This window comes from Trachypithecus francoisi, unplaced genomic scaffold, assembly GCF_009764315.1.
Source record: "Trachypithecus francoisi isolate TF-2019V2 unplaced genomic scaffold, Tfra_2.0 Lachesis_group12, whole genome shotgun sequence".
NCBI lineage: Eukaryota > Metazoa > Chordata > Mammalia > Primates > Cercopithecidae > Trachypithecus > Trachypithecus francoisi.
The window spans coordinates 21531889-21558954 of record NW_022681457.1 but is presented as its reverse complement, the minus strand read 5'-3'; the positions used below and the strand labels follow the sequence as shown (position 1 = coordinate 21558954).

The window sequence follows — 27066 nt, the reverse complement described above, 5'->3', positions numbered from 1 at the left end:
AGCAATGTCTGTCTTTTCATTCTTTTTGTGTGTTTTTGTTTTACTTTGAATTTCCAAAGCAACTTAATTCTAGACCAGAGGAAGTATAATTGCCATATAAAATCCAAGGACTCTTAATAATTATACCAAAGAGAAAAAAACCTTGAAATTTTTAATTGAAAGATTCATCTGGTTGAATTATAAGGTTATTTATTAAAAATCTGTTATGAGCCCAGCACTGTGTTAGAGGCTGAACCAAGAGGAAAACCGGAATGGATGAGACATTGTCTCTGGCCTCAAGGAGCTTACCTTTAGGTAAGACACAGAGACCGGCAATAGTTCAATGCCAGTAAACAAACAAAATTAAAACACAACATTAACTATTACAAATGAAGGCACATGGCTAGGCATGGTGGCTCATGCCTGTCATCCCAGCACTTTGGGAAGCTGAGATGGGAAGATTACTTGAGCCCAAGAGTTTGAGACAAACGAAGGCACAAATAAGAGTTCAAGAGTCAAAAGAAAAGTGAAGGTATGAAATGAGGCTCACCATCCAATGCGAGGCTGGGGACCCAGAGAGGGGAGAGAGGAGACCCAAGGGAGAGACAGAACTTGAGCTGAGACTTCAGGTAGAATTTGGATAGTTGGACAGGTCATCCCGAGTTTGAAGTCACCTCCTGGCAAAAGTTAGAAAGTGCGGATGAGTATGATAGAGAAGCAAGTAGCAAGACAGGACTAGAGCTGCACGTTGGACATACAGTAAAGTTGAGAACCTATTATGAACCCTGAGGGATAGGATGAGGCTTCATTCTCTACCCAGTATGCAAACATACATGCAGATGAGGGCATAATGCAAGCTGAGATGGATGATTTAGGGAAGGTACTGGAGAGAAGGAGATGAAAAGTTTACCGAAATAACCTTGAGTCTGGGTATTCATACCAGGGCTATGAGAGTGGTGATGAGGTTACAAGCAATAACAAAACATTTTTAAAAAATGACATTTCGAAAGAAACAAATGCTTACTTGTGATAGTGGATAATAGATCATAAACTTAGTTGCTAAGACACTCTCCAAAGACTGGGAGCTTTCTCATGCTTCTGAACCGTTCTAAGGAAAAACGGAGTTTGTTGACTTTGGAGGCAGATTCCGACAGATTTGAAATGCCTTTCTCATGGCCTCTTCACTATTTATGCCTGTTTTCTCTGTTTCCATGAAATTCATTAGTTCCTCAACAGCCAAGGAATGTGTCAGCCAGATCTGGGAAAATCTACAACCGTCTTTGATGAGGAAAGAGGATTAACTGAGGTCACTTTGTTGGTTTATTAACCCACAGTACTTAGCAGACCACCATAGCCCCATTCTAGATGCTGAGCAGATGATACCTGCTTTGCCCATGGATGAATCACTATTCTTTATTATGTGCAAAGAAATATGTAGGCCAGCATGTTCTTCATCCAGGATGAGGACAGGCCATCCATCATCACATCAGTGCTTCTGGGAACCTACTGTGCTTATTCTCTAATGGGGGTTGTCAACAAAATAGCCTTGAGGAGAAGGGATAAGGAATGACTATGAATAACTGGTCGTGTTTTCTGAAGAAAAAAAGAGTGGTTAAGATAAATGTCTGGGTGAATGTTGCATTTGGAATTTTCCCAGCGAACTAAAGGCTAAATAGAAAATGTTTTAGAGTTCAAGGAGGGAGAATGCAATGAGAGCCTTAAAGAAATTTCTCTGCATGAGCCTGGACTTTACATACACTACATCACTAAATCCTCATATCAACAACATGCTGAAGGGATTAGTATCCTTATTTGCAGAGGAGAAAGCCAAACTCAAAGTGATAAAATAATAGCCAGTAGGATGGTGAGCCATAATTCAAGCTCAGCTCTCCATGAATCCCCACTGCACCAAGTCCCATGACATACTAGAAAGAGCACACGATTTTGCTTGTTTTTGTATCAGAAGATTTAGATTCAAAGCCAGACTCCACCAGTTGTTGATCCGTAAAAGCCACCAGTTGTTGATCCGTAAAAAAGTTGTTGATCTCTTCGCCTGTTTCCTCATCTATAAAGTAAAACTGATAATAATAAAACATACATCCCAGATTTGAGAAAGGATCAAATGAGATAAAATATTGAAAGTTCTTTGTGTACTGTACAATGAAGTTGATGTTAAAAAGGTTCTTATGGTTGGGTGCAGTGGCTCACGCCTGTAATCCCAGCACTTTGGGAGGCCAAGGTGGGTGGATCACCTGAGGTCAGGAGTTCAAGACCAGCCTGGCCAACATGGTGAAACCCCTGTCTCTACTAAAAATACAATGAGCCAGGCGTGGTGGTGGGCACCTGTAGTCCCAGCTACTCAGGAGGCTGAGGCAGGAAAATCGCTTGAACCCAGGAGGTGGAGGTTGCAGTGAGCCAGGATCATGCCACTGCGCTCCAGCTTGGGCAACAAGAGCGAAACTCCCTCTCAAAAAAAAAAAAAAGGATTCTTATTATTTCTTTTATTTTGGTTCTGGTTAGAAAAGACAGGCTTTCCAACACTAAGATGGATTGTAAGGACTATTTTATGCAGCTGTTCTGGACATCCCCTAATGACAGAGTAAATTAGACAGATACAAATTTCATTCAGTGGACTTTTTGTTTGACTCTAGGAATCTTCTATCAGTGGTAAAGCTTAGAAGATAGAAAATACTACTGTGATTCCTAGATGTTTTTTTTAACATAACTTTTAATTTTTAATTAAAATATAAACTAAACTAAATGCCATATATTTTAATAATCAATTACATATATAGTATTTATATATTTTTTAAATAATGTTGATGATATAATTATTATAATTATCCTATAGTAAAATTTCACATTATTGAGTGCTTACTAATACTGGATACTGTGTGAACTTAATATTTTATTGATTTTTGCACAATTTAATTACCCTATTTTCTCTTTCTTCTTTCCCTCTTTCTTCTTTTGATATTTATTTAATTCTTTATTTAAGACAGAGGCCTCACTCTGTTGCCTGGGCTAGAATGCAGTGGCATGATCATGACTCACTGCAGCCTTGACCTCCCAGGCTCAAATGATCCTCACACCTTAGTTGGTGCATGCCACCACACCTCGCTAATTTCTTTTTTCTTACAGTCATAAACTTATTCCAAATCCATGTCTTATATTTCCAGAGGCAGGGTGAGGGGAAATGACCAAAGGAAGCAAACCTAGGCAGGACTGAGAGCAGCCATCCTATCCAGAGAACTTCAAAGATGCAATTGACCAACTCAAAGAATGAAGTTTACATAAATGAAAGGACCACTGTTCTAATGAGAGAGATAAACAATAAATAGGCAATGAACAAACCAGAACAGAATAGAAAATGAACATACTGGAATAGAACAGAATAAATTAGGACCCCAACTGTTGTGGCCTACTGTTAAGAATAACCACTAGAGAGTAGTTGAGAGGGTGGCACCATGCTCAATAGTACTTGCACATTTTAAAATGAGTCATATTTTGTATCTTAAACTGAGATCTTAAATCTACCACTGCCCAACTCTAATGGACTAGTAGTGGCTTTCTGCAAAATGACAAGGCACTGCCTCTGGATTCTTTAAGAAAGAATTTCACCATCACTCTTACAGTTTGCACACACAAAGGAGAACAAAAGAGGCCAGGCACAGTGGCACATGCCTATAATCCCAGCACTTCAAGAGGCCTAAGGGGGAGGATTGCTTGAGCTCAGGAGTTTGAGACCAGTCTGGGCAACATAGTGAAACTTCATCACTACAAAAAATTTTAAAAATTAGCTGAGAGTGGTGGCACATACCTGCAATCCCAGCTACTCATGAGGCTTAGGTGGGAGGATCACTTGAGCACAGGAGATCAAGGCTACAGTGAACCATGATCGTGCCTCTGTACTCCAGCCTGGGGAACAGAGGAAGACCCTGACTCAAAAAAAAAAAAAAAAAAAAAAAAATGACCCCTACTTGAAGCAATCTCTTTCCCCTCATTCCATAATGTACTGTAGTGGTTAACCTTAGGCAGTCAAGAGACTTCCAGTCTCTAGGCTTTAGTTTCTCCCTCTGTGAAATGGGTTATTGTAAGGATTCAATTAGTTAATATTGGTGAAATGCTTGGAGCAGTTCCTGGGACATAATAAATTTTATATTTACATATTGGTTATTATAATTATTATTGTTGTATCCCAGTTAATTTTCTGCATAACTTCTCTCCCCCATGGGTCGGAGATCTTCCAGAGGTAGCAGAATAATTCTCTAAATCCTCTGTATTCCCAAGCACAGTATCTGACACATAGAAACCTGCAATTAGGGGCTTATGAGTAAGTTATTGATCTTCAGTGATGCCGTCATCTACACTGCAACTCCTCCCAACAGCCATCAAAATCTACCCAATCTTAACATGGAAAGCTTACTGACATTGGTATTAGCATATATAACGTGTGGGCACCAGAGCACATCCTGCAGTCATACACATTATCACCTCTATTGTGCAGATTCAAACTCTGAGCTATGAGAAGTTAGATGCTTTACCTGTGATTGCACAGCAAGCTGGAGGGAGTCACAGGACAGTCAATCCTCTGCATCTTTGTATTCTGCAGCTACAGGTTCAACCAACTGCATATCAAAAATATTTTAGAAAATAGAAATAAAATATAATGACGTGACGACAAAAAACAATAAGAATTGTAAAACACAATACAACAACTATTTACGCTGTATTTGCATTGTATTAGGTGTTACGGGTAATCTAGAGATGGTTTAAAGTACATGGGAGAATGTGGATAGGTTTGATGCAAATACTACTCCATTTTATATTGGGGCTTGAGCATCCATGGGTGTAGGTATCACTGTTGGGGAGGGGAATATCATGGACCCAATCCCTGCGGATACCAAGGAACATCTATAAATACATTTAGAGAAATACATTTTAAAATTAAGTTGTTTAATCCCTGCATGCTTAGAAGCGTGTTTGGAGACTTTAACAAGATAAAATGAACTCAAGACAATTAGAAATTACTTCTGCTAGGCACCCCCAGTGTTTCAAAAATTGGCCTTACAAGTTTTAAAGCTACAAAGAAAAGCTTAAATTGCTTTAGAATTTTTCTGTGAATCTTATTGGATCCCATCTTGTTCTCTCTCCCCTGAAATCACCCTCAGACTCTTTCTGAAATCTGTAATGCATACCCATGAGTACAAATACTTTTTAAGATGCCACTTGATTTTTAAGAAGCTTAAAGTTGCAAAATATTATCATTTAGCCTTTACCTGGAAGTCATTCAAGCTAATATATAGTTTTCTCTGTTTTCCCTCCATCCTCTTTAAAAAACCTTCCACCTACCCAATCCAATCACAGGAGTTCTGGAGAAGGAACGAGCCAGACGCCTCATTCACAACTACAATCTCATTTACAACCTGTCCCTGAGCCCTCGGAAAATCGACCAGGCCTTGCGCAGATTCCGTTTGGGAGAAAATATGCTCTTGGAGCCAGCACTGCGGTACTTAAAGGAGCTATGATAACAAGCCCATATTGTGAGAACAGATGTTTCCCTTATCTCCCTTTTTACCCAGACACGTGTTTCTTCCCAGCCTGAGTATAGTGGCGGAGACATTGTCAGAGTGCAAGCTGATGCAGCTATTGTAGATGCTTTTGATTTGGACTTGGTTTCTGGCTATGATGCTCGCTCATAAGCAGCTCAAAGTGATCAGAGGAAACTTAGTTTTATCTTTTGATGTGGCAAGAACCCAGCTACTTAGAATCTCCTTCTGTTTTAATAAAGCTTATTATTAATATTACGTGTTTGATTTTTTCCTACATTGCTAATCAAACTATGTTGTTTCAAACCCCACAATTCCACATAGTAAAAACCACGTTACATGTTGCCACTTCCCCACAGTGCCTGGAACCTAGTAGACCTATAAACATCATTTTTGGATAGGTAAATCATCCCTTCTCCTGGTCATTATTCTAGGAAGGATTTCTACATTAGAAGAAAAATAAAAGTATTACCAATACACTATCTTAATCTTAAGCAGTAGAAGAACCATTTCAAGTGAGGTTTTCTGAACAACTCCAATATTTTCGGCAGTACAAAACTAAACAATGTTACACTGTCTCCAGGGATATTTTCCAAAAGTCCCAGATAGAAGTTTTGAGGAAGGACTTCTTGGGAAAAAGGGTTTTGGGAATAGGTAACATCCTCTGCTCTGCCTGGACAGGAAAACCAGGTGGAACTTTACAACAGTTCCCATAGTTCTTCTGTTCTTAACATCCCCCCTGACTTTGCACCTCTCACATAGTACACAGTTACACACATGTCACACCATACTGGTAGCATGAGCTCATTGAAGAGACACTGGCCTGGAGCTTCAGAGACAATGTGCTCCCAACACCATCACTAATACTGGGTGATCACGGTACTGAGTTTCCAATTTGTGTTCCAGACAAAATGAACAAGTTAGGTCAAGGGGAAAATCAAACAGAAAGGCCTCTGAGCATCCTTTTCTATCCATTTTATAAAATGAAGTGCTTCATGTACTCTTATAGATAAGACCTCAAGAACAAAACTATTTGGATCCACTAAAATAAATGCTCTCTAAGGCTCTCCTAGTCTGACCTGCTTTGGTTTTTATAATCCTTGGGTTGTCCAGAAAAATGACTCTTGAAGCCGACAGGCTACCCTTTCTAGAACCCCTTGGACTTTCTAGCTGCCTTTTAGGTCAAAAGAGTAAGCAAATAGACACAGCTTTCTCATTCTACCAAAATGCCAAGTAAGGATAATTAGAATAGTAGGTCAAAAAATTTAATACACCTTGAGCAACTATTGTGTTTGAGGAACCTGACATATTTTGTTTGATCTATCTCTGACAATTGAATAAGACAAGTTTCACCTCTCTGTTTCACAAATGAGGAAACAGGCTCAGAGATGTGAGGACAAGAAAGCTGTTGGGTTGTGTCAGTTAACATCTGCCAGAAGGTTCGTGCTTTCTGTGAAGGACTGGTCAAATGATACTGAGAAGGTCTCACTTTACCCTTCATCTCTGGGAGTAAGTGAGTTGGAGGGGCAGTTCGGGTAAAAGAAGTTCCTAAAGCTGAAGTTGGGGTTATTAGACAAAATCATAAGGTCCTGAACAACAATGATTTTCCCTTGCCCAATTCTTAAGTGGGGTAACCTTTACCAGATCTAGATCCACAGTCACCCTACCACCCCGCCCCCCATATTTCCACAGAGAGTAGAAAAAGAATAAATAGGCGCCAAAATCTGGCTCTTGCACTTAGTGGGTGGTAGCCTTGACAAGTTGCTTAATCCCTCTGGAATTCAGTTCCTTCATCTATAAAACAGAAGCAATCGCATCTGTTTGTAGGATTGTTATAAACATTGAAAGCAATGCCATTTGGACAGTTCTTTGCATGTAATAAAGATATACCCTTTTTATGTCCCTTCCCTTAGCTGCTGAACATTCAGGAACCTTCCAAAGAACTTTGAACAATGGTCTGTGTGAAATGGCATAGGGAGATCAGGCCACTACTACAGCAAGAACAAATTTTGAGATGTGTCTGCCTTCTAGAGTCAAGTATCAATTGCTTTTGCATCATCTCCTACCTGGACTTCTCCACTGCTTTACCCCAAGGGTTGTGTGTGTGTGTGTGTCTGTCTGTCTTAAAGAAAAAATTATTCTGACTCTTGTTAAAATCATAAGGCAGATTTTACTCAAAACTATCACAATAGTTATAGGAATCACCACAATCACCACTACTGCAAGGAGTTTTGCAGTAGGGGAGAGATATTGGGCTCAACTCTAAATTCAACAACAAAAAGTAAGAGTTGATAGACAAGGAACATTAGGGAGGGATGTTGGTGGATGGAAAATTACTAAGTGCTAGGAAGTCATTATGGTTCACAATATCATTATGATCTCTATGGTGGAATTTCATGGTTTACTTATAGAAAGTCTGTTACTTTTCTCCCTTTTTTCTCAGAGCTGTGTCATTGTGAACTTCTAATAAACACTGTGTTGGGAAAGTCTGGTATCAGTCACCAGTGTCCTCCAAAAAAAACCTTCCTAAATGGGTGTCTGTGGATAGTGGAGTGGTTAACCTTCAGTGTGCTCTGGATATGCTTGGTGTCAATTAGGTATGTCCCAACTCACCCAAAAACCTCAGGCTTTAAGGATGGAAAGGGCACAGAATGACAAAGGCAGGTTCTCACCAGCTGGGCAGACTCTTTCCCAGCTGTGTGGCCCTGAACAAGTCACTACTTACCCAAGAGCATCATTCATATTAAATGAGATAATGCATGCAAATTGCCCAGCACTATGCCTGGCACACAGACATGCTCCATAAGGGGAAACTAGCTTATTTTAGTCTTCTATGGGATTTCATTTCACTCCATCCAACGGGCCAAATGGTTGAATGTCTTTTCCAGGTACAGACATCTTCCAAGCCTACAGATGGTTCACCGACTGCGTGGTCCTGGAGGGCACAGAATATGTGTTCCACATTCCTGTCTCTCATTCTCTGTCCTGTATTTACTCCTCAAAGTAAATCAGCGAGGTTGGCATTACCATGCCCATTGTACAGGGGAGAAACAGAGGCTCAGGGCAGTGTATGTACTTGCTTAAGGACTTATAGCTGTGAGTGACTGAGCCAGGATTAAAACCCAGTCTTGCATAACTCTAAGTTCCTCAATGCTGTTGGCCACAGTTAGAGCAAATAACCCATACAATTCTCTTTAGCATGTATGGTGTGTCTCTCCCAGCAAGTCTGGAGGTGACTGCAAGCCAGGAACAAGATCTTCCTATCTTTGTGACCAGCGCAGAACTCAGACGCACCGCCGAGTGGGCACCTGGCAATCATCTGCTAAGGGGAGCCCCCACAGGTACATTTTGAAAACTCAACAGCTTTTCGCCCTCTTCTCATCCTCCAGCTTCATCATTGCCTTCTGGGAACTGGAACAAAGGTGGTTTTCAGGACTCTGACATGGTATGTTCACACCACCAGAAGCACAACTGTAGAGATGGTGCAATCCAAAGAGTTTGCTAAGTGCTTGCTGACTCTTCTGAGGAATTTCCCAAGATCATTAAGAGAAACAATAACAGGGGGTTTGATATTCTAATTGGGATCAGAAATTGGACAGCTTTGGAGCTGGCCAGAGAACTGTGAAGCTCTGAAAACAAATGCTCTCCTTTCTTCTCTCCCTCTCTTCACTCCCCTCTCTTTTAAGAGCCTTTCAGCTACAGTTCCAATGCTCCTTAGCAACAAAGGCGGGGTTCCCAGAGTCGGGTGTGCCTTAGGAATGCCAACCATTTCCCTCATTAGCATTCAGGGGCCCTCATCTGCCTGCACAGTTGGCCACGGGACTGTGCAAAAGGCAAAGTGACTTGCGGGAGGCCCAACATCAAGCGTGGTTTGTTGGGAAATGGGAAACCTCCACAAAGAGTTTTCAAACAAAAGGCATCAATATTATTTGTGGAGCCATCAGACTGCCTGGGGCACAATATGGCTCTGGCTGGGCCACATGCTCTCTCTCCAGGTTCTGTGTGAAGGCTTAGTGGGGCTTCCCAGACACCTCTTGGCCAAGAACATTAGCACATTGGAACATCTCCCACCTCTTCCCTTCTCTCCTGTCCTGTCTTTCTCCAGACTCAGTTTATCCAAGATGGACAATGGGTGGATTCCATGGGTGGATTCCAACTGGCAGTGGGAGTGCCCAGAGGAGGAAGTTGACAAAGGGTAAATGGTCAGATGGTAGGACAATCGCAAACAGATGGTGCTGCTGGGAACGGATTCCAGGCAAATTCACAGGCAGATTGAGCTCTGACAAAGGCTGATCGAGACTTAGCTGGTGAAGAGAAATTGGCACTTTGAACCAAGCTCTTGCTCCAAACACACACCCCACTCTCCCACACTATCTTCAACAACCACACAAGGGCGACACCTAGCCTGGTTCTGACTCACCCAGATTCCAAAATACTAATCAATAGACCAATCTCTGGAAGATTACAACCAGCAAAGCTATTTCTCAATATTCTCATAGAACCAACCCTAAGCAAGGTTTCCTTCAGCCTGCCTATGCTTGAATACCTTCAGGGACATGGATCTCACTACTTGTCATCTTTTGCTTTCCAGACAGCTCCAACTTGTTCTTCTAAAACAAGTTCCTCTTCTAGTCCCTTTTTTCTCTCCTTTGTGACCAAAGAGAATGCAAAATGTGATCAATAATTGTAACAACAACTAACTCTGTGCCTGGCCCTTCTAGGCATCAGGGATAATTAAAAAGAAAGAAAGAAGGAAAGAAAACCCTATTTCTGTCCTCCAGAACTGACTTAATTTGGGAGGGATTTGGTGGGGGTGGATTTGGGGGAACAGATGTGTAGGCAAGTGTATTAGTTTGATAGGGCTGCCATAGCCAAGTACTGCAAACTGGGCAGCTTAAACAACAAAACCGTATTACCTCACAGTTCTGGTGGCTACAAGCCCCAAATCAAAGTATCAGTAGGGTTGATTCTTTCTGAAGACCACAAGGGAGAATCTGTTTCATGCCCCTTCCTTGGCTTAATGTCTTCAGTATTCCTTGACTTGTTGAGGCATGACCTTGACCTCTGCCTTCACCTTCACATTACATTCTCCTTCAGTATGTGTCTCTCTCTATGTCCAGATTTCCCCTTTTCGATATGACACCAGTCATATGGAATTAGGGCCCACCAGAACGATGAAAGACCTCATTTTAACTTGATCACCTCTGAAAAGCCTAGCTCCAAATAGATCGTGTTCTGAGGCACTGGAGGTTGGGACTCCAGCGGAACTTTCATGCAGGGATGCAATCCCACCTATGATAGCAAGTAGGTAAATAACTGTACTTGTGTGATGAGCACTTTCTTAAACTTACTCTGGGAGTAATGAGTGCACAACAGAAGTAACAAACGTCTCCACTTGAGTGAATCAATGGGAGCTTATTGAGGGACAAGACGCTTGTGCTCAGCCTGGAATGTTGAACTGGATTTTGCCAGGTGAGTGAAGGGAGATGGCCTTTCCAGGAAAGGGAAGAGTATATGCAAGCCACATATTATCCCTTTTCCACCTGATGCTTTTTTGTGATTTTCTGTCCCATCCTCCCACAACACACACAAGCTCCCTAGGTTGTATACACTATGCTCCCCCTCCCTCAATAAGCCAGGATTGGGATCCTTTCCTCCTCCTGGGTGCACTCCTCCAGAGAGTATTGAACACAGGACTCCAGAAGTGCTAAGGGCAGCCCCAGGGTAATAGGACTTGACTTCTGACATTCACATGATTGAAATATAAATCCTCTATTTCATGATGAGTGACTGCCAACAACTGAAGTGGTGACTATTGCCTGAAGTTGTTGGGCATTTCCATAAGATCTTCCAGTACCCTAACCCCACAAGGTAAAAATTCTGAGTCCCCTGTATGGTCTATTGTATTAGTTTGCAAAATAACTCTTGTTCAAAGTTTGTTTCCTCCACTTAGGGAATGATACTTTCCAACCTCATTGATGTCAATCAGGCTTGGCCCGTGACTTAAGACTTGCCACCCAGTGAGAGAATTAACTCCACCCTGTTGAGCCTGATCACTTCCTTTTGTCAGTGAAGTTGGGTAGAAGTAACATGTCACTCCTAATGGTAGTTTTAAAGGATATTGTGTGGTTCTCCCATGTTCTCTTTTTCTTCACCGATAAGACTGTGATAGCAGCCTAGGACCCAAAGTAAAGACAACATGGAGCACAGTAGAAGTCAACATCATAGACCTCAACACAAACCTATACATAAACAAAAACAAGTCTTTGAACATAAACAAAAAATAACCCACTAAGAATCTGAGATTGTTGCCATGGCAGAAGCTTACCGATACACCCTGGCAAGTAGGAGGAAAAGGAACATCATTCCCAAAGAGAGCCTTTTAAACGCTGCAGCTTGAAATGCCCATTTGGAATCTTCTGGCTTTCCCTCTCCAACTCATTAATGGAGTGTTTGTTTCTTCTACAAAATTGACAGAGATAGCTAGCTGTCCACCAAAATGTGTGCTCCTTCTTTCATAATGGGTGGCTGAAGGTGGAAAGTAACTGTCGAGCAGGGGCTTCATTTCCAGCCCATCTTGCAAACAGACGTGGCTTCTTGGCTGGGTCTCACCAGTGGAATGTGAACTGGAGTAATACGTGTTCCTTCTGTGCTAGATATTTTAAGAAGCAGCAGGACCTTCTCCACTCTTTGTCTTTCCACCATTCTCTTAATGACAAAAACAATTCTGCTTCTTTATTTACTTTCAGATACCTATAGCTGTCTCTCAGAGTGTGTTCCCTAGAATATTAAAACCAGGTGATGCTTTCCCAGACAGGTGTTCAATGTTCAAGTTTGGGAAACACCATAGCCTATATCCCTTCCTCCTTGGTAAGTCTCAGTGCCCAAGGACTAACACAACGAAAACAAAACCAAACAAAAAGTCATCTTATTCTTGTTTAATCCAAATTAATTTAACCAAAGTCATTTTTATTTTCAAATATAACATTTTGGCAGTTCCCAGAACTAATGCTCTATGCAAGACACTATAGAAAATACTTTCCTAAGTAAAGTTTCAATACCTTAAGTCTTTTAACTCACCTACCACACTTACTGATTCAGCAAGCACATTTAAAGCATTCACTATGTCCCAGGTCCTGTGCTCCCAGAGTGTCAGGGCCTCAAATAGGGCCTAGCCTATATGGAATATCAAATAAATATTGTCAAATAAACTGTATACTAATTGCATAGCTGCCATCACCCACCAAATAAGATCAACTGCAGCTTGGCTAACATCTTGCTAGAAACAAGCAGCTCATTGCATCCTTTGTCTCACCACTGCCCATCCCTCCTGCCTCATCTGCCACTGTTTTCTCACCTTTATTTCAGCCACATGGACAACTTTTTGCTTCCCGAAGAGATTATGCATGTTCCTGACTTTTTGCCTTTGCACATGCAAGTTTCTCTTCTTGCAGTACCTTTCCTCTTACTTTTAACTGTTAAATTCCTTTTCATTCTGCAAGAACTAGATCAAAGGTTCCCTGTTGTTTAAAACTTTCCATATCTCAAACCCTGACCTACAGCTTCCTCTTTGAACTTCATATGTGTGAACGTCTGAAAAAACAGCCCATCCCAATTAAGTCATATCATGTATTCCCACCAGGGCTGACCTTACTTAGCAACACTTTCTACTCCTTACTCAGCCATGGCACCACATGCCCTTAAATTCAGCATGTGGAAGAGAGATTAAAGGAAAAGAAAAGCAGGTAGGAAAGGTATTCCACTCTTTAAGGGCCAGGAGTGGAGGTAGGAATGGAAGAAATTATAGAGAGATTGATTTTGAATTAATCTGAAAAAACATACTAACAATCAGAACTGATGAACAACGAAGTAGGCTACTCTATAAGGTTGGTAGCTTCCTGAGAAGGACTCAGAATGGATGAAAATCCATTCATAATGGGAAATACTGGTCCCTTTCAAGTTAGGTTGTGAAGGATCTGAGAATTTGCCAGGTCGTGGCCTCATGAATCCAATGGCAGAAGAAGGGGAGGGAGAAGGTTCCACTACACATAGGCTAAATTCGTAGTCTCTGCTCTTTTATATCCATAATCACTCTAGTAACCACATCAACGTCTTCTCCAGCTGACTTGCGGTCCAGAAGGCCCTGTCTAACTAAACCCCTGCTATTTCTCTGCCATGCATCGAACAAAGTACAGTGCACAGTGGGAGTTTCCAGAGCCCGAGATCCAGCTTACACTCTGACTTTCAAGGAGCATCTAACCCAAATGCTCCTTCAAAAGTCAGAGTGTAAGTTGGATCTCGGGCTCTTTAAACTCCCACTCATTATTCTTCCTACCTCCTGGAGGATGAATTTCTGACCAGGTCAACTGTGATGACCTATGCATTATCTAGAGCATGTTTCCAAGCATGCCCTCTATCCTCAGAGCAACACACAAGAGCAGCCAGCGGTGGAGAGGAACAAAAGAAGAATAGTGACCATCTGCAGATGAGGATGCTGAGACTCAGAGAAGTTCTGTGACTTTGCTAAAGTTACAGGAGGAACTGGAGACAGAAGTGAAGACCTGCCTTCCCTCTGCACAGCTCTTGGTGCCCATTATTTGCTAGACCTGCCAGTCGTACTGCATCCTGTCTTATTATCCAGCTTCCAGCAGCAGGTTTGCCCTGTTCCAAGAGCCAGGTTGGCAGGGTGCAAGAAACTTTGTTCCCACTCAGTGCAGCTTGGGATTTGTTTCCTGCCGCCTTGTGCCAAGGTTCACTGAACCTAAAGCAAGGGGAAGGGAACTCTGAATATTGAACACACATTGTGGGCCATGTTCTGTGGTCTAATCTAATACTCGTGACAGTCCTGAGAGGTGGGAATTCTTTCTACTTTATGAATGAAAAGGTGAGGCTTGGCAAAAGAGTGGTATAGCCATGGCTTAATCACAGACCTTCCCAGCCTTAAGGCCTGTGATGACCCTCCATCCTGGGCTACCTGGAGGAACATGTAATGGCCTGGGTGTAGCTTCCTTCTGGAGCTTCTAGTTACCGTGGGCCTCTCTGTCTCAGGAAGGAAAAGAGGAGCTCAGCCCTGCCTATTTCTGTCTTTTTCATTCAACAGGCATTTACTGAGCACCTACTATGTGTTAGGCCTCGGTGAATAGTTTAACTGGATTTCCAAAGATATGTCCAGACTTCCTTGGTAATGTTCCTATCCAAACACCACTAGACTTTCTTCTAATACTGACGTTTACCTGGAATTGTTCAGACAAGCACATGGCTCAGCATAGTAAAAGGAAGCCTTCCTGGAGTATTTAGGACTAAGCAGAGTCCTGGGAAAGGAAAAGTAATTGACCAGGGTGGGGATGGGGTGGGGTATTTGGGTGGCAGGGATGAATTTTCTAGGTAGAATGAGTAAGATAAGAGTGCCTCTGAGACATGAATTTGCTCTCTGTTCTGAGAATTGTAAACTATGGTCACCTACACATATGAGATGCCAGGTGAAAGTGAAGGAAGCAAAGCCAGAGAAAATAGGAGCAGATCTTAAGGATCCCTGATGCTCTTCTAAGACTCCAAACAGGGGGCAAAGGAGTGTGATGTGGTCAGATGAATGTTTTGATTACTTGGGGGCCATTTGAGGAGATAGGTCAGAGACTCAAAAACGAAAGCACGAAAACCTATTACATACTACTTGTGTGACTTGGTTAAAACATTTAATCATCTCGAATTTCAGTCTCTTCATCTGTTAAGTAGGCCCTTGTAGGAGTTCCTTTGCAGCAGCATTATAAGGGTTGGATACAACATATAGAAAGCCTTACACACAATGTCTAACACTGAGCAGGTCTCATAATGGTAGCTGTGTAATTTATAAGGTTCACGTTCTGTAATAATCTGATCATAAAGACAAAGCAACTTGCAGTGAGATCGGCCTTTCTTAGGAAGGGCATGTGGGATAATGCCATCAGGAGAATAGCTTCAAGGGAGTCATTAACACACACGAGTAAATAATTTATGCGTTTGGACCATTTTTTAAAAGCCCCATTATTATTCCTACTCCCTGCCTCACAGTGACGCTGGTAGTCGCAATGCATTAGTTAATTTCATGGCCCTGTTGTGAATCTTACAATATTTCATTCCCCTAATTCAAAATATTCATTCCAAGTGGTTCCAACTTCACAAATAAATAATTCCTGTTGGAAAATGGAGTTTTTCAATCTGCCCAGCCCATTTTCCATCTGTTCCTACAAGCTCATGGCAGGACAGAGCTGGGTCATGAGGCCCTGTTGATTGGTCCTGATTTAAGAAGAAATGGCTTTCTCCCAGATGGATTGCACGTTGGTGATAAAGATTAGTTTCTGCTGTTATCAGTTACTATGCTATGAGACAGTTTTAAGGATCTGGAAAAGAATAGAAAAGTACATGACAGATAGAAGAAAGAAGAGAAGTGTTGTGTTGACTTAGCTCCCACAATGAGCTTGACATTCTTCTAGGCACCATATACACCGTGCATACATCATTTCATAACTGCAACAACACAACAGGTATATGTGATTATGTCTATCTGACACATGAAAGAAGTAAGGATTAGAGGGACCTAAAAACCTGCCTAAGGTCTCATAATTTGCAAATAAGGGAGCTAGGGCTGATTGCAAAACCCAGGCTCAGTCCACAACACAAGAGATTCAAAAGAGCATTGTGCTTTGAGAATGGAAAGTATATCGGCCAAAGAATTGTGATTCTGTTTTTTTCAATAACCATGTAATATAATAGACGATCCCATGAAATAAGAGCTATTTATTTTCAGATCTTTATCATGATGTGGAGCTAGACAAAGGAAGAGGGTCACTTCCTGATAATCAGAATATAGATAGAGTCTCAGCTTAGAAAAAGCAGTGGACTATGAATCGGGAAACTCGAACTCATATTCTAGGATCCTCAACTTATTGTCTTAACAGCAAGGGCAAACCACTTAACTGTCTGGGCTTTGGTGTCCACAACTGGAAAGAGATAGTTCACATTATGTTGCCTTTTCCATAGCTCACAAGGTCTAGAAAGGCACACCTATAGGAAGTGTGTAGGACTACAGAGAGTAGTACAGTTTGTCAATGATAACATTTCATGCAAATATTAGATAACATTTTTATTTCTGTCCCTGCCTGCAACAAAATAAGGAGCTTGTGTCAGAGTGTAAATCTAGGCAATGCTTCCTTCATTGAGAAAGTCTGGCAACAAAAAAAATAGTAGCTGAACTTAATGGTGTACTTCATGATGGAATTGATTTACTTCATCATAAACTAAGCAAATAGTCCGTGGACCAATGTCAGCCTGTGACCCCCATGTTGATTCTTGCTGTATAGACCATTTTGAAGAAAGCAGTGTGTGAGCATTGATGACAGAATGCCTGAGAATAGAGTCTCGGCTCATTCCTTATGAACTTTGTATGACCTTGATCATCTTACTAAATCTCAGTTTCTTCTTTAGAATGCCGTTAACAGTGCCAAATTGGTAGAGTAGTTATGAAGATGAATTGAGAATACATGTGGACCCTTAGAATAGGGCCTAGGACATAATAGCCAGTGGGAAAAAATGCTACTTATTATTATCATCACCACCACGGTCATCTACCCAAAACATCTGTCCTCCTGGTCTACCACAGTTTGTGGATTCCCATAATTCAGGTATATCCTGGCTGTTTGTCAAACATCAAGGATGTTGTGCCACTGACACCTAGTGAGTAGAGGCCAGGGATGATTCGAAACATCCTACAGTATCCAGGACAGCCCCTCACAACATGGAATTATCCAACCCAAAATGTCAACAGTGCTGACATTGAGAATTTGAGTCATTCCTTTGGGTTGAGTGAGGTCCTGGAAATCAGATCAAGATTTAATAACAGATTTCAGGTGTACCAAACTTGTGCTTTCATAGAGTATTCGCCCTAAAACAGACCTTTGATGTTATATGGCCCCAAAATCTGTTTTAATGAAAATAAACTTAAGAAGAATAAGAATTTACCTTCTTTCAATCCTCCCTCCTAAAAGCACACTTCCGCAGATGGATTAGAGAGACCCAAGGTCAAGGCCATCAGGCTACCAAGGGAGAGAGCTACAATTGCATCCCATGTTTCTGGATCCTGTGACTGAGGCTAAAGAAGGGGGAAGGTAGGATAACCCACGGCATCTGTAGTGCAGAGACCAAGCCTCCACATCTCTTGACTCCTCACCCCATAGAATCAAGCACAGTGGAGGGAGGTGTTCATAAAATAGTATTGTAGTAAAAAGCACTAGACGATGTCAGAAGGCTTGGAACTGTGTACCCTCTCTCTGACACTTTCTCTGTGTTATTGGCCAGTTATATAAGGCATAGAGCCCTAGAATGTCTTTAGAATACTTCAGGTGCAAAGTTAGCAAAGTTCATTCTATCTCTACCTATCTATCGATCTATTGATCTATCTATCTAATATATATATATATTTCTATCTCTGTATCTCTCCCTCCTTAAAAAAAAAAAGTCATGAATGTTCTTACCTCATAGAACTGCTTGTAAGAACAAATGGGACTAAAAGTGCAATGCAGGTTGTCACTAATGCTTAGAAGTACAGACTTTGGAACCACACAGCCTGAGTTCAAATCGTGGCTCTGCCAATTACTAGCTCTGTGACCCTGGGGAAGTCACTTAACCACACTGTGCCTGTTTCCTCATCTCCAAACTGGGCACAGTAATATCATTACCTGCTTCGTGCTGATATTGTGAGAATTTGGTGAGTTAGTATACCTAAAATGCATACGGAATAATGTCGGGCTCGTACCAAGTTTTATGCAGAGTATTAGCTATTATTGTAACTAACCATCCTTTGTCCTAGTTCTTCCTAGTAAAGCCAAAAAGCCAACAAATATATATTTAAAGTAAATTGTGGAACTCTACGGTGGCTAGTAAGGGGCAAGTTTCTTCTCCCAAACTCTGCCACGCTCACCTTCCTGCCAAATCCTATTTTAGTATTAGGAGGCAACATCGCCCTCTGCTGCCCAGAGCTGAAACAGCACGTTCAGCCCCTGTGCCGGCTTCATTACTATCCCGTCCTTTCTGCTCTGCCAATCTTGCCTCCTGAAAATGCGCTTTCCAGACAGATGACATTGCTTCTATGTACTAATATCATCAGCGTGGCATTTTCCTAAGCAGCTGACTCATGACATTTTTTTTCAATCAAAAGGAACCATCTTTCTAGGCTCTAGTTAGAATGGGAAGAGCTGCCTGTTCTCCAGTTCCCAATAGGAAGCTACACTCTGGAGCCCCAGGAACTGAGGAGGGCGTCCTCTCCACCTGCAAAGAAGCTGTGGAATTGGAGTGTTATAACAAATTATTTCCATCCACCAATCACTTTGTAATGTGGCTGTTTTCAAGGTAAACTCATTCGTCTTCTTGAACAGATGGCAAAAAATAAATAAATAAATAAATTCTGTCTTTGCATATGTGACTCCCTTCAGAAAACTGTATCCCAGATTCAGAAGTGGGCAAACAGGCATTTGACCAAGATGAGCCCGATAGCCTGAGTAAAGTGGACTGTCTCTGTTTCCTCAGAAAGAAGGCCAGCATTCATTCAAAACCTACCACACCAGACATTTTACAAGTATTGTCTCATTCCATCCTTACAACAGCCTTGTGAGCCAAAATTCGTCATGCCGAGTAATAATGAAGGAACTGAGGCTCTGAGAGGTTCGAGCATGTGGCCCAAAGCCATACAACTGATAGATGCCAGGGCCGAAGCTTTTGGTTTCGCTCTTGCTGACTCCAAAGCTCCCCATACCTCAATGTCTCCTAGGGACTCAAAGTCACTGGGAAAATAGTGGTCTGCAGACTGGAGAGATAACACTAGAAATGATCAAAGAGGAGGAGTGTTTCATGTGTGGTTCGGAGAAAAGGGATCCTCTATTCCCCTATTTACAGGGAGCTTCTAAAGGGTCTGAGGCAGGACACCCCTCCAACCCTTCCCCAAGAAAGACCCGCAGTCATCAAGAAGGACTCTGAGTCATCCAGGGCTGCCTAGAACATGGAAAACCTTCAAAGGGACACAGTGTGCTGGCAAATTCTACCAAATATTTAAGGAAGAAATAACATCAGTTCCACACGAACCCTTCCAGAATATAGAAGAGGAAGAAGGAGCACAGCCCAACTCATGTTTTACCCAGATACCAAAACCAAAGACAATGTGAAGAAATCTACACACCAACAGCCCTCATGAATATAGACCCCAAATCCTTCACACAATACCAGCAAATCAAATCCAACAATTTGTAAGATACATAATACCAAGTGGGGCCTCTCCTGGAAATGCAAGGCTGATTAAACATCCTAAAGCCCATCAATGTAATTCACCATATCAGCAGACTAAAGACGAAAAATTACATGAATAGACAGGAAAAAATGGAATCCAACTCTGACATTCTCCAGATGAGAAGCCCAAGGACCAGGAGTGAGATGAGATGTCTCAGTGTCACAAATGACTGACAAATCTGTGTGTAGAATGCAGCTCTTCAGACCACAGAAGCTGCTGCCCATGCCGGGTGCAGGGAAGTCCTTAAGGATGAAGGAGCAGTCACCAAGATGCTTTATTCACAGCTCCACATGGCTGTAACTGAGGGGAGAGAGTAGGAAGCAGTTGGCTCCAGCCCACACCAGCTAGAAAACATCTGAGGGTCACAGACATGAGCATCAAGGGAGCATGAGGTTGGTGGTAGGGTTATTTTTTCCCTGCAACTTCCCCAAAGAGGTGCAAATTGTAACTGCTGGAAATGTGATATAAGGAATTCATTTTTACATATGGTGGCATGTGCCTGTAGTCCCAGCTACTCAGGAGGCTGAGATGGGAGGATCACTTGAGGCCAGGAGTTGGAGACCAGCCTGGATCACATTGCAAGACCCCCATTGCTAAAACAAACAAACAAAAAATTAGCCAGGCATGGAGGCAGATGCCTGTAGTCCCAGATATTCTGGAGGCTGAGACTGAAGGATTGCTTGAGTCCAGGAGTTTCAGGCTGCAGTAAGCTATGCTCATAGGGTGCCCACACTAAGTTCAGCATCAATGTGGTGACCTCCTAGAAATGAGAGATTTCCGGATTGCCTAAGGAGGGGTGAACTGGTGCAGGTTGGAAACCGGGCAGGCCACAACTCCAATGCTGATCAGTAGTGGGACTGTGCCTGTGGATAGCCACTACACTCCAGCCTGGCAACATCGTGAAATCCAGTCAAGAAAGAAAGAAAGAAGGAAGGAAGGAAGGAAAGAAAGAGAGAGACAGAGAGAGAGAGAGAGAGAGAAGAGAGAGAGAAAGAGAAAGAAAGAAAGAAAGAAAGTAAGAAAGAAAGAAAGAAAAGAGAAAAGAAAGAAACTCATAATTTGAGAAACACAAGCCACAGTTATTTCTTTTTAAGCAGAGTTTTCAAATATTACGGGATTTTCATCAAGACACAAGGAAAGGCTGCAAATACTTAAATACAACTAAAATGATAGGGATTCCTCAATCTAATCATCTCCAACGAGGTGGGTTTCAGCTCTGTGAACTTCACAAATGTTCACTCTTGTCAATACCTTACATTAAACAGTTTGGTGTCCTTTTTTTACTCCTCTTTAGTAACTTGATATCTTGGTCACAATTACAAAACTGGTGGTTTATTTACTCTTAGTTGTGACTATTAGAAAATAATATCAAAGTCAAAATGTCTTTTTTTTCCTTCCCACACCAAAATTACATACACAGAGAGAGAGAGAGAGATACACTCACACACACACATGCACACACACTTCTCTCCCTTTCTCTTCTTGGTTTGGAACCCTTGGGTAAGGTGTATACAAATTCACTTTTGTTTCTGGGGCAATAATCAATGGCCAACTACCCTCAGCTCCAGAATCTTTAAAGTGAAGTGGAGATTGAATGTACTTCTTATCTGTGCATTTCCTTTTAAACTAGTCCTTTTAAGTCAGCTCAATTTGTTTTTGAGCTTTATCATTTAAAAGGCTTCTGCACAGCAAAAGAAACTACCATCAGAGTGAACAGGCAACCTACGCAATCTACTCATCTGACAAAGGGCTGATATCCAGAACCTACAAAGAACTCAAACAAATTTACAAGAAAAAAACAAACAACTCCATCAAAAAGTGGGCAAAGGATATGAACAGACATTTCTCAAAAGAAGACATTCATACAGCCAACAGACACACGAAAAAATGCTCATCATCACTCGCCATCAGAGAAATGCAAATCAAAACCACAATGAGATACCATCTCACACCAGTTAGAATGGCAATCATTAAAATGTCAGGAAACAACAGGTGCTGGAGAGGATGTGGAGAAATAGGAACACTTTTACACTGTTGGTGGGATTGTAAACTAGTTCAACCATTATGGAAAACAGTATGGCAATTCCTCAAGGATCTAGAACTAGATGTACCATATGACCCAGCCATCCCACTACTGGGTATATATACCCAAAGGATTATAAATCATGCTGCTATAAAGACACATGCACACGTATGTTTATTGCGGCACTATTCACAATAGCAAAGACTTGGAATCAACCCAAATGTCCATCTGTGACAGACTGGATTAAGAAAATGTGGCACATATACACCATGGAATACTATGCAGCCATAAAAAAGGATGAGTTTGCATCCTTTGTAGGGATATGGATGCAGCTGGAAACCATCATTCTTAGCAAACTATCACAAGAACAGAAAACCAAACACCGCATGTTCTCACTCATAGGTGGGAACTGAACAATGAGATCACTTGGACTTGGGAAGGGGAACATCACACACCGGGGCCTATCATGGGGAGGGGGGAGGAGGGAGGGATTGCTTTGGGAGTTATACCTGATGTAAATGACGAGTTGATGGGTGCTGACGAGTTGATGGGTGCAGCACACCACATGGCACAAGTACACATATGTAACAAACCTGCACGTTATGCACATGTACCCTAGAACTTAAAGTATAATAATAATAATAATAAAAGAAAAAAAAAAGGTACTTCAACACTTAATGCTCCCAGTTACCTAGTATCCCCAGTTTACAGACAAGGAAACGAGCGCAGTAGGGTGAAGTAGGTTTCTGCCACCTGCTCAGTTGGATACAACAGGAGCCAGGCACTTGGGTCATTCTGCTGGATATAGAGGTATTATGGCATCCAACCCAAGGAGGGACATCTCATGGGCAACACTGGGCAAATGTATAAGTACTGACTTAATCATAGCAACTGTTTAATGGGTTCTTACTGTGTTCAATGCACTGAGCTACATGTTTTTTCTTCAGTAGCTCAGTTAATCCACATAGCCACCCCATGGAGGAGGTGTGATTATCCCCATTTCACTAAAGGAGGAACTGAAGCTGAGAGGGGTCATTTAACTTGGACAGTTATACATAACCAGGAAGCGGCTGCATCTTGCAAAGTCAAGGGTCCTGAAAGAGATGCAAACAGCATGTTGTGGGGGCAAGTGTGCAGTGGGAGTGGGGGTGTTAAGGAGGCAGTTTATGGTTGAGAAGTGACCTCATATGCTTGGGGAAGGGTATATCAAATAAGATTGTTTGGCAGTTGACAGATATCTTGATAGATGAACCGGATTTGAAAAGGTAGACCTGAATGAGAGAAGAAGAGCAGGTTTCTAGATGGGGCAATGCCACAAACAGAGGCTCGGGGGTAGGGAAGTGTACTTCATAATAATCCTGTTTGGAGGGAGGACCAGCTATGAAGTGTTCTGCAAGAAATGTGATACTAAGGGTAAAGAATGGAAGTCTGACTTTATGTAATTTTCCATGTAAATTAAAGTCAAGATTATTCTTGTAACTATCATGGTTCCTGAACTCAAGAAACTTGCGTTCTGTTGGGAAGACAAACAACTAAACAAGCAATTACAGCACAGCAGTAAGTTCTATGAAAGGTTAGGCACAGAGTGGTCCTTCTAACTCAGACTTAACGGAGGCATGTTACAGAGAGATGTCCAAGCTGAGAACTGAGGACATGTGGGTGTTGTCCACACAATGAAGGACGCAGGTTACTAGGTAGAGGGAACAGCTTGTGGGAAGTCTCAGGCTGGAGTCAGACCATACATCGCTTGTGTGTGAGGGCTGCAGGTGTTAAGCACAGCGGAAGAGGGGAGAGCAGGTGGGAACTGATAACATGTGAGACCAGGGGGCCTACACGGGGTCAGCTCATGATGCGACTGTGTGCCATGTTAAAAAGTGTATGTGGTAAGGCGCCCTGGCCCAGTGCAAGCATGGGCTGGCTTCCCACTGCAGTCAGCAAATCAATTACGCCCTCCACCGACTTTCGCCTTGTGTATTTAGAATGCATGGAGTTAGCCTGCCAAACATCTGCTCTCGCTATTAAGCATGCCATGGTAACCATTGCACTCCCGTGCGTCAGCGCCAGTAGGATTGGTAATAATCACAAGTGTCAAAAACAAGAAAGAATGGAGAAGGAAAGCTGTGCAAAATCCAGCGGCAAGATGATTGGGCTGGCAGCTCCACTCCAGGGCCCCCGCCAGCTGCACCTTCTGCTGCCCCTGTTGGGGGCAGGGGAATTGATGCGGCTCTGGCCTCCTCTTGCCCCTTCTGTTGATCCCTTTCCCTGTATTATTCATCCACTGCTTCCACCGACATTGGAAAATGTTTCGTGTCTTTGCCAGAACAACATATGTGCCCCTGCGTCATTGTGTGTGATAGATAAACCCGCCAACAGCTCACCAGACCCAGGGGGCCTCTGGGTGAAGACCCCGCATTGACACAGGCAGGCAGCATGGTGCCCTGGCAGAGGTGCAGCTCTGAAGACAGACAGACTTGGCTTAGGATTTCAGCCACGCAACTTCATAGCCTGGAGACCTTGGGCAAAACTCTCACTCTCTCTCAACCCTACTTGCCTCATTTGTGAAATAAGGGTAGGAACACCTACCTCAGGACCATTCGGGAGCTTAGAGATAATGAATGGGAGATGGCACAGCACCTTTCACAGAATCAGAGTTCAAGGTTAGCTAGCATGATATTTTTTAAATTGAGCTCTGAAAAAAATGCTAGGCACAATGCTGAGATCTGTATTCAAATTAGTGAATCGCCACAAAAACTTTGTAAGGTAGACATTATTACCACCATTTTACAGGACTGAGGCTAAGAGAGTTAAGTGACTTTTCCAAGGCATGGAGGTCGTCATGGCAGGCCAGACCTGCACTCGGGGATCCCTGTACAGCCCACGGCTTACTGCTTAAACCATGAGCTCCTCCGCATCTGCAAGATTCTTCCCGTGATGAGCTGAAATCTCCCTGTTGATAAATATTATATATAAGTCCAGTTCTGCTGCTAGGGCCACATATAATAAAATAAGCCTGTTTCCTCTTCCAAACCAAAGCCCTTCAGAAAAGCAGGGCGGGCTCCTATAGCCCTCGAATCCTCTTTTCCCCAGGAAAAGAGTCCTGAGTCCCTGAGCAGGGCTCATACAACCTGGTTCTCACACAGCCACTCCCCGCAGGGCAACCTCCACGCTGGCCAGTGTCTCTCTCAGAGGTGATGCCCGGGTGGGGTTTGTGTCTTTCCTTCCAGCCCTAGGAGTCACTGCATCTCGGGGGCACACGGAGGACCTGGGCCTGGAGCTGTCAGGGCTGGTGCCTTCACCCGACACACATCCCATCGTTTTTCCGCCTGTCTCCTGACGCCGCCTCCCAGCCGAGAGCGCGGTAACGTGGGCTCCAGCGCCCTCTCGTGGAACGCGAGGGAAATCTGCGATCAAAGAGCTCAGGATCAGCATGGGAAGAGGGAGGAAGGGAGAAAGCGACTGATGGTCCGTGTGAAAATCATAATTATTAAAAACGCTCGCCCAGTCCACCTCCGTAGCTGCCGTTTGTTTGTGTCTGGATTGAATGTCAGTCTTGCCAGGTTAGTGTGAGATGGGTGACTTCCCAGAGGACTGCTATTTCTAAAGTCAGTCAGGAAAGAGGCAAGGGTGTCCCCGCCTCCCATGCTTTTAATTAAACCTCATTATCCACCTCCTCCCCAGCGTTCCTTCAGCTATGCTAAGGATATAAGGAGAAGGCATATGTGAACATATCTGGGCCCAAGCATCAAAAGTAGAGTGATCCCGTTTGGCACCTCTGCCCCATAGGCTCTTGGAGGGGATGACAGGAAGGGGTACGACAGCAGGAAGGGAACACCCGAGGCAGTAGTGGGGGATTATTGGGAAAAACATATGGTCAGATAGCAACTTGAGTTGGCGCTCAGGGTTACTGAAATACCCACCACTGGATCCCATCCTCCTACCTTATGCAAATGAGTGACTTCTTTCTCTACCAATAACTTTCTGGGGGTCATTGGGCAAGTCGTTTCACTTCCTGGGCAACGTAGTGTCAGAGGTCCTCCGTTCAGTTGTAATATTCAATAAATATTCAATGAGCTCTAACATCACATGGTCACCAAATCAATTTCAGCCATCTAGCGGACTGCTGCAAGACTGGGCCACAAGTCTACGGCAGTTGTTTGTTTGTTTGTTTGTTTGAGACGGAGACTTGCTCTGTCTCCCAAGCTAGAGTGCAGTTGCGCGATCTCAGCTCATTGCAACCTCCGCCTCCAGGGTGCAAATGATTCTCCTGCCTCAGTCTCCTGAGTAGCTAGGATTACAGGTGCCTGCCGCCGCGCCCAGCTAACTTTTGTATTTTTTAGTAGAAACGGGGTTTCGCCATTTTGGCCAGGCTGGTCTCGAACTCCTGACCTCAGGTGATCATGCGCCTCAGTCTCCCAAAGTGCTGGGAAAACATAGAACTAGAACTATCAATAAATATCTGTTGAGTACATTCAACTGATGCAGCATTGACACCATGGTTTTCTTCCTTCATGGTAACAGGGCGGTATTCAACAAGCCAAAAATGAACAAAAATATGGAGGCTTTTTTTTATTGCCTTCATTTAGTATCTTTACAATCAAAGGAGCTTAGGTGCAGGAATCAGGCTCAGAAATTACATTGTCTTAGCCCTCATACACAGGGTTGTATAACAGCTTTCCCAGATTAAAATTCTTCAGTGGTTTCAAAATTTCATAAGCATGTCATGAACCACTGAGTTACAACCTTGGTTGGAGCAGCTGGGAAAGGCACATGCTCATCACAAAGCTGGCACAGAACTGCTGTCTCAGTGACTTGCATGTGCTGGTTGGTCCCCCCTGGGGCCTTTTATACCTGTCCACCCCTCCCACAGCTCCATCCTCTGGTGTCACTGTCCATGGAGCTACACAAACTTCTCATGCTCTTGCAGCCAATGCTGATTAATGGAACTGGGATGCCCCAGGGCTCTGCAAGGAACTCCCTGCAGGGAGAAATCCTCTAGAGTAAGAGCCAGCAATCAGCAGCCCTGTTCAGGCTGTGTGCCCACCCACTCATCTCTTCTCCCTGGGACTCCAGGCCCTCCAAGCATCCTGACAGCAGGCCTCAGCCATGAGGGTCCACGTACTTATATGTGTGGGAAGATTGGGATCAAGAGGCGAAAGGTGGGCCGTCGGGGAGGCAAGGCAGAAAAAGCAAGGGATTGAGGAGAG

The 27066-nt window shown here is 43.0% G+C and overlaps 1 protein-coding gene across 3 annotated transcripts in view; it reads left to right on the top strand.

Moving 5' to 3' along the window:
* Positions 1-5786, top strand: part of CUNH1orf87 (chromosome unknown C1orf87 homolog) — an 82131-nt gene extending 76345 nt beyond the window's left edge. For all 3 annotated transcript variants that reach the window (XM_033225078.1, XM_033225076.1, XM_033225077.1), the window contains one exon: positions 5347-5786. In XM_033225078.1, coding sequence (XP_033080969.1) covers positions 5347-5415 — 69 coding nt within the window. In that variant the 3' untranslated portion in view covers positions 5416-5786. The remainder of the gene's footprint in view (positions 1-5346) is intronic.
* Positions 5787-27066: the final 21280 nt, after the last annotated feature.